Source organism: Trachurus trachurus, assembly GCF_905171665.1.
Source record: "Trachurus trachurus genome assembly, chromosome: 10".
In the NCBI taxonomy this organism is placed as follows: domain Eukaryota; kingdom Metazoa; phylum Chordata; class Actinopteri; order Carangiformes; family Carangidae; genus Trachurus; species Trachurus trachurus.
This window is the reverse complement of record NC_139894.1, coordinates 9,391,991-9,400,035: the sequence shown is the minus strand read 5'-3', so window position 1 is coordinate 9,400,035 and position 8,045 is coordinate 9,391,991. Positions and strand designations below refer to the sequence as shown.

General features: G+C 40.7%; 2 protein-coding genes across 2 annotated transcripts; one reads left to right on the top strand and one right to left on the bottom strand.

The window, feature by feature from the left end:
* bbs12 (Bardet-Biedl syndrome 12) lies at nt 1–2,939 on the bottom strand (the record flags this gene model as incomplete). Its single annotated transcript, XM_083980481.1, has 2 exons — nt 2,893–2,939; nt 1–1,968 (listed from the first exon to the last, which is right to left on the bottom strand). The coding sequence occupies exon 2, from the start codon at nt 1,951–1,953 to the stop codon at nt 1–3; it is 1,953 nt and encodes a 650-aa protein (XP_083836607.1). The 5' UTR covers nt 1,954–1,968; nt 2,893–2,939.
* A 176-nt stretch (nt 2,940–3,115) lies between these two features.
* Nucleotides 3,116–6,614, top strand: cetn4 (centrin 4). Its single transcript, XM_083980094.1, has 5 exons — nt 3,116–3,232; nt 3,428–3,583; nt 3,817–3,945; nt 5,773–5,910; nt 6,364–6,614. The coding sequence occupies exons 1-5, from the start codon at nt 3,230–3,232 to the stop codon at nt 6,451–6,453; spliced, it is 516 nt and encodes a 171-aa protein (XP_083836220.1). The 5' UTR covers nt 3,116–3,229; the 3' UTR covers nt 6,454–6,614.
* The last annotated feature ends 1,431 nt before the right edge of the window (nt 6,615–8,045 follow it).

Genomic DNA, 8,045 nt, shown 5'->3' with positions numbered 1-8,045 from the left:
TCACAACAGCATCAGATTTTCCTTTGCACCCTCACTTCTTTGGTCTACGCCTGTGATGACCTCGGCGTCAGTCTGTAGGACCAGGAAAACCAGGTCTAAAGCTCTTCTCCATGCTTCCTGCTTCACACTCAGATTGTCATAGATTTTCATTGCTGGTGCTGTGTCAGATTTCGCAGCTGCGGAAAATGCACTGTCCTCTGTTTCACCCTCTAAGAACAGTGGTGAGAAGTTTGCAGCAATGACTACACGTCCATTACAGTCCTGCAGTTGTTGGCTCACCGCAGTTCTAGCTTTAACTTTTGTGAACCTTCCAGTGTTAGCCATTACAGTGGATATGTAATCAATTAAACCATCTGCCCACAGTTGCAACACGACACTCTTGTAAGGGTTAGTTGCTGCCTCTGCTCTGGATTGCTGCTTAGAGTCACCAGTACTCGCAGCGTAGTGCTTCCCATGGTGCCCTGCTCGTTTTTGGAGGTGATGAATACAAAGCATTTCTGTCACCCCAGCACCAGGCAGGAGGGCTTTGTCTCTCAGTGCGTGGTGTACACGATGAGCACAGGCCCAAAACTGATCCTCCAGGGCCTGAAGCTTGCCATGTACACAGCTTGTGAGGATCACTGTGACCAATCCGCTGTTGGCACCCGTGGAAATATTCACAGCTGTTGTAAACTTCCTACCAGGACTGCTGAGCTCCTTCCATATCACAACCTTCACCCCGGTGCCAACACATTGCTTTTTCAATTGCATGGCATAAGTCACTGGAACACCTCCTGCTGCGTTAGCGAATGCCTTCAAAACGGAAGTCTTCACTTTTTCCACCACAAGTATCTCATGTCGGCAACAGCACTGAATCATTTTCTCACTTGCAAGGCCACTGACTAGTATCAGGTTCACGCCCAGATTCAGCAGAAGTGTCACAACCTTCACCATCCACTCTTCTTCTTTGCTTGAATTTGACAAAGCCGACTGGTCACTGACGTGCTTCATTCCTTTCGGTTGACTAAAGCCAAGATGACGAAAGGTCTCTGATAAATCTCCACGAATAAGAGCAACCTTCAAGTGCTGTTCCTTTAAGCGATGTGCAACAGAAGCCTGTTCAGCAGATAAGAGAACAAAGCAGCCTGGTAAAACACACGCATGCTCCTCTGGTAAACCGGGTAGAAGACAAGTCACCATTTTGGTTATGTCAAATGTAGAACAGCTGAAATCCTGTTGATTATTTTCTGATTGCACCTGGCTTGCTTGCACCACTAAATTCATAGCATTGAAACAACCGTGCCTCAAGCCCTCAGCAATGTGTGCCATGTTAGGGAGCTTGGGCTGATGACACTGTGGTACTGTGGCGGTATTTTTAGACGTGGCCTCACAAAAATGTCTGCTGAGCTTTATTTTTCTTTGTCGACTGCTGTTCAGAGTCTTGTGGTCACCGATACTTGGTTTCCCTTGCAGGTGGCTCGATGCCTGCGAAGCTTCCATGTCGGATTTCTTTGACAGCTGAAGACCAAGAGATGTCGCACTGCAGCTCTCCAACTTTGCCACACCAAGACCCTCGGTTGAGATGTCGCATTTTCTGAAAACATCCATGCATATATCAATCCCTTCAGACATAGCAGAGATGATGTGTGGCACTGAAATTCCTCTGTGAAGGCACTCCAGAGCAGCGCGGCTCCACGCTCCTGCAAGAAACAGCAGGCATCCTGAGCCCGTGTTATAGACTTTGTGGTGGGCTTGAAGGGTCTCATAAACGAGCTGACCCACAGCGCAGGTCAGCTCCAGGTTCTCAAAGACACGTAAACACGAGCACACAAGAGCCGACTCCCCACTTGTGTCATCCTGGATAAACTTGTACTTTTTATTGGGGCCCAAACAGGAATGTGTGATTCCTGCCAACGCTGAGAGCTTCTGCAGTCCAATATGTTGTTGATGGTTTATGACCGTACTTCCCTGCATTACTGGAGACTGGAACTGTAAAAGGATGACAAAAGTTTTAATTTGTTCACCTTTAATTGAATATAAATTAGTAAGACAACAAAATTAACATGGTTTGTGGCAACAGTTAGGCACAACATTTTTGAATCAATCATTTGCCTATGAAATATAAAATCATCATGAAAATGTTCCTTGCCATGTCCAAGATGACATCATCTTTTAATTGATCAACACTGCAAAAACCAAATTAATTTACTTTGCTTCATATGACCAAGAGGCAGTGAATCCTCTCATTTCAGAAGCATTTTTTTGGCAGGGATTTTTTATTTATCAAACAACTGAAAAGACTAAACACAACTAATAACAGCTCTGTCATAAGCCTGTGAATATTCTTATTTGTCCAGGTCATAGTTATGTCAATGAAACTCCTTGAGATAACAGCTCTGTTAGTTTAACTCTCTACTTCATTCAATTTCACAAGCTTTTTTTCTGTATTTTTCTGACTCAATCTAACTGTGCAATGTGTCCTGCTCTCTGGCTGCTACTCAACCATAAATCTGATGTCCATCTGGGTGCTTGACATCCACTGACTAAGTAGGGTGCCCAACATTTTGGACAAATGAATATGTTGTTCACATAAACAGAGCATAAACGCTTGAAGAAAGACTTTAAATGTCTGTTTGCTGCAGGACTTGTATTTACTACATTTCACAAAGTCAAAAGGTTTTTGCACACAACTGTAAGCGATGGTTAGTAAAGTCACACGGTGCCTGCACAAAAACAAAACAATACAGACTCTATACAGAGCAAGCTAACAAGCTAATGTCTTCAAGTATTTACTTTAGCTCTAAATGCAGCCTGTGTATAACAAGACTAAAGTGAAATAAAGAAGCACGTGTGTTTCCAAAAGATGTACCTGTACTCGAACACTTTCTATATCCATAAAACATACAATATTACCTTGTTTTGTTATTGCATGACAGTTGTACTGAATGCTATGTAGTCTCCTGCCTCAGCTCCAACGGTTTAACACTGCGCCTGCGCCGTCGAGTTTCCCGGTTGCTGGGAAACAAGGAAACTTTACTCCCGCATTGGTGGACACCGTTAAGGCCCGCCCACTCTAGTTTACGATTGGCTAATATGGCTACGTCACAGAGCCGTTGGGGGTTTCTATTGGACAGCGCCCACGTCAATCAACAGAAAAGACTCAGTCCAGCCGTTGCTGCCTGTTTTTGTTGACATCCGGCTACAAAAAACAACAACATTGAAGTTTGCCAGGCTCAATCATCTGTTTTAAATGGTATATCTTTACATAAATGTTAAGTATGAACGGAACGCTGAATTAACTGATGGTATTTGCCGCGATTAACTAGTTTTAGCTTAAAAACGTGTTTTTGTTCGGTCCAGTGAAGCAGCGTGGATGCTAAGGTTAGCTAGCACGATACGAACAGTTGACTGATAACTTACCCTGCATGTCTCTCTTGATTATTTTCAGGCTTCCAGTTTCCGAAAATCAGCTCCCTCGGCCACACAGAGGAAAAAGACAGCGCTCAAAGTCGAACTGACCGAGGAGCAAAAGCAGGAAATTAAGGAGGCTTTCGATCTGTTTGACACGGATGGCACAGGAACAATAGACGTGAAGGAGCTAAAGGTGAGCTGCTGGTTTCATCCACCGTGCATCAATTTGTGCAATCAAATTTAAACTTTATTTGTTGCACATCGTAAGTGCGGAGATACCATCAGTAATGTGCTGCGATAACATTAGAAAGGGAAATAACACAACGACAGGGGTTATTGCAGTTGTATTGTTATCAAACGTTGTGCAGGTGAACAAATAAACGTCAGGGTCAGATGACATATTGTGCATTTGTTGTTGTGCCACAGGTTGCCATGAGAGCTCTTGGGTTTGAGCCAAAGAAGGACGACATTAAGAAGATGATCGCAGACATCGATAAAGAGGGCTCGGGAACAATCGACTTCAGTGACTTTCTCAGTATGATGACAGTGAAAATGGTGAGTGTGAGCAATATGATGAAGTGTACATTGGCATGCAAAAGTTTGGGCACCCCTGGTCAAAATTTCTGTTAATGTGAACAGTTAAGCCAGTGGAAGATTAAATTATCTATAAAAGGCATAAAGTTACAGATGACACAATCCCTTTACATTTTAAACAATATATATTTTATTTTCACCTTTTACATTTTCGAAATGACAGAAAAGTAAAAAAAAAAAAAAAAAAAAAAAAAATAGGCCCACAGCAAAGGTTTGTGCACCCTGCATAGTTAGTACCTAATCACAACCCCCTTTGGAAACTATCACAGCTTGTAAACAGTGAGTAGCTTGTCTGATACCTTGGTAAAAGTTATCTGAGAGCTCAAGTCTCCTGGGTTTCCCGTTGTTTTACAGGCTGCTGCTCTGTTTCCCCTTTAAAATTGTAGAAAACAAAATAAAACAATCATATTGCTTAAAATAGCCTACTGCAAAAGAGCGTTTCATGTTTAACTTTATGCCCTTTGGAGATCATTTAATCTTCCACTCACTTAACTGTTTACATTAACATAAACCTTGACCAGGGGGAGCCCAAATTTTTTGCATGCCACTGTATACTATGTTTTGGAAACACCTCAAAAGATACATTATCGGTCATCATCATGATTTGCAGCAACTGAAAAGATAACATTAAACAATTCACAAGTTGCATATGCATATTTTAATAATTAATGTTGGGTTGCATGTTGCTACTGAGAGGAAAGTTTCTCAGTTACTAATTTCCTCAAAATCTGACATTTACTGGTCATGGAAATTGCCGTATACTCTGGTGTTAAAAAGTAATAGGAAATGCATTTTGATTGTAGTTGTGGATTGAATGTACTTTGATCTGGAAATGAGTAATCCACAACAAAATACATAAATGTGAAACATTTTCTTCAGACCAAAACTTAATGCAAATGTGTTGCAAAACTGGTACTTAACATTTTCAGTTCCCAACTACTACTTAAAGGGATAGTTCACCCAAAATTCAAATTTCACTCATTTTCTACTCACCCTCATGTCGACTAAGGGCTGGGAGAAGTTTCAGAGTCATCTGTGCCTTTTTGAAGTTACAGGGGGGCTCCGTGCAGCACTGCATGTCCATATGACGATCGCAAACGGGGCTCACTTTTCTTCATCCAAAAAGACACCAAAAAACATCAAAATACCTCCATACTGCTCGTCTGTAATGTCCCTCTTGTATTGAAGCCCCAACATGAGAAATTGTTCCGAAAAAAATTAAATAAGTCTATATTTTAAGCTTGTTTGTAGCGGAAGCTCCCAGTGTCTCAGTCTCAAATCGCGCAAGGTTTGCACAGACACCAGCAGAGCAGTGAACTGAGACACTGGGAGCTTTTGCTACAAACAAGCGTAAAATATAGAACATCGGAACAATTTCTCATGTCAGGGCTTCAATACAAGAGGGACATTACAGATGAGCAGTATGGAGATATTTGGATGTTTTTTGGTGTGTCTTTTTGGACGAAGAAAAGTGAGCCGTTTGCGACCGTCATATGGATGTGCAGTGCTGCGCGGGGTGAACTATCCCTTTAATTAAACTCAGTGTTGAATATTTGGTTGTTTATTCATCTGATAACTAATGAACATTTGTTTAATAAAGACAAAGTCAAAAGTCAAATTCATCTTCATTGTTTATTTCTGAGATGTACAAGACATACAGAGCAACATTGTGTTTTTCAATGTCGTTGTGCAAACAACAAAACAAAAGTATGAAAAGAAAGAAAGCAGCTTTTTTTGAAAATTTGATCAAACTAATGTGTTGGATGTGTCTTGGTTTATTGTCATCAGGGTGAAAAAGACTCCAAAGAGGAAATAATGAAGGCTTTCCGGCTGTTTGACGATGACTGCACCGGAAAAATCTCATTTAAAAATCTCAAGAGAGTTGCCAAGGAGCTGGGCGAGAACCTCACAGATGAAGAGTTACAGGTAATATTGAGCTCAAAGACATGTAGCGTGTCACATACACTGTATCATTTGTTTTTGGTGGTTCACACCCAAAAATCTATTTATTATTTGATGAGTAAAGTGCAGCGATTAGCTTGTGAATCTCATGATGCTGGCTCTTCTGTCCATCGATGGCAAACGTTTTTTTCTGTCCAGTGGCTGAGGTGAATAATTTCCACAATTAATACTAGCAGTATGATCTGAAATAAGACTGATTCACACCTCTCTCTTTACTCATTCTGTAACACTGATCTGTTCATAGATTTGATATTAATACAATTACATTGTGGCCTACTTCTCAGAAACCTGTGCAATTATGACAGATGTTGTTGGCTTAAGTGAGAGTTTTTCTGATCTGGCACATGCTACAGTTGAGTCCTGGATTCACGTAGAGCTGTTTCTATTTGAGCATCACCGTGTTTCTAATCCTTTCAGGAAATGATTGACGAAGCAGACCGAGATGGAGACGGTGAAGTCAATGAGCAGGAGTTCCTGAGGATAATGAAGAAGACCAATCTTTACTGAGCTCCAGTGTTAGTTTTTATCCTGGGACTTTTTGAAGACTCATGTCTGACTTTATCAGAACCGTTTCTACAGTAGCTTTTTGGGGACTTGTTTGTAAATACATGTTGTATCTTTGCACAAAACTTTCTACAATGCAAGACAAATAAATATATTTCATCATAGCTGATGTGTCTGTTCTTCTACATTAACCTCACACTGTGAATTTAAATTGAAAGAACATGCGTGAAATTGCAGAGGTGCATTAGGTTTGCTCTGCAAATAACAGATGTAGATTCAGGTTTTTTTTTTTTTTTTACTTTGTTTCTATTCAAACTCAGAGCGGTAGATCTGCAGGAACAGAAAGGCTGCACATGTTTTCATATGGGCTGAAAATCTCAGTGAAGTTATTTTCAGTACGCTGTGTGTGCTGCAGTGCATCTTGCAAAAGCACAACATGCCAACAATGGACAGATGTTGAACAGACAGTGAAAGTTATATGACTAAGTGGATGGCGACTAACCAGAATTAAGCTACTGTAAACAGAAATGACAAGCGTGAACCTGAGATGAGTAACTCAGTAAAAGTCACTCTCACTCTATCTTTTTAATTACTGAACCAAGTCACTGTCTGCACCGAGCCGTCTTACCTACATGCTCTGATCATCTTATAGGAAAAATGCTCCTGCTGATTAATAGTATACAGCGGAAGTCTGGTTTTGGCCAAAACATCATACCTTGTTAAAATAAACAGGATATTGTAGTGACGTGTTTTTCCGAGCCGTCAGACGGCCGCCTATTATTTTGAGGATGCTTGCCACTGATTCTGAAAGTTGTGATAACCTGTTATAGACGGCGAAGGAACATCTGACGGAAAATATGAAAAGTTTCGTCCCAAGATGAGAGATCCATTTTTTGCAAAATATTCCACAGTGAAACACTTGATGGTATATAAAAGAGAGAAGTATAACCACATTTAAAAGTATTGCAGAAAATCACAGCAATTAGAAAACATTCCCATTCAAATTAATATGAAAGTGGCTTCAGACTTTTAGATCTCACTATATTGGACTCTCAGATTAATACTCTGTTACACCTAAAATTTATAGTTATGTCTGTATGTCCGCTTTACTCACAACTATCATTTTCAGTTTGCACCAAATTAAAGAGCCAGAATATGGAAATTCCTATGGATTTCTTTCTTTTTGTAACAGATGATATAATGTGCGTTATAATGTGCACAATGATACATAAAGGTGTAGATGAGGCAAATCAAAAGGCCAGTATTTCAGAAGTTTATTTTATGTCGCCTCCCTATGACTCAAATCCAGCCACCTTTCTCAGAGTTCAAAGTAGACACCGCACACCAGGTGAGAGCTGAAATTATGTACTGAAATTCATTTTGAGTGGACACATATGATTAGAAACTGGCACCTGATAGCCTGAGCGAATATCTAACATCTGAAACTATGCCTAGCTGTGCCAGCTCCTTTAGTGTTTTACAGCTGCCCCCATGACGCAACATGCGGCAAACATATGTTTTCGATAGGTTTCAGTTGCTCAAAGGTGTGAAAATCCCCCCACAGTTGTTGTGCTCCATTTTCAGATGTTGCTACC

Bases quoted from the DNA above. Each gene is read 5' to 3' on its own strand.
- cetn4 (XM_083980094.1), top strand. The intron at 3,584-3,816 runs GTGAGCTGCTGG...GTTGTGCCACAG, and splicing joins TAGACGTGAAGGAGCTAAAG to GTTGCCATGAGAGCTCTTGG. The intron at 5,911-6,363 runs GTAATATTGAGC...TAATCCTTTCAG, and splicing joins TCACAGATGAAGAGTTACAG to GAAATGATTGACGAAGCAGA.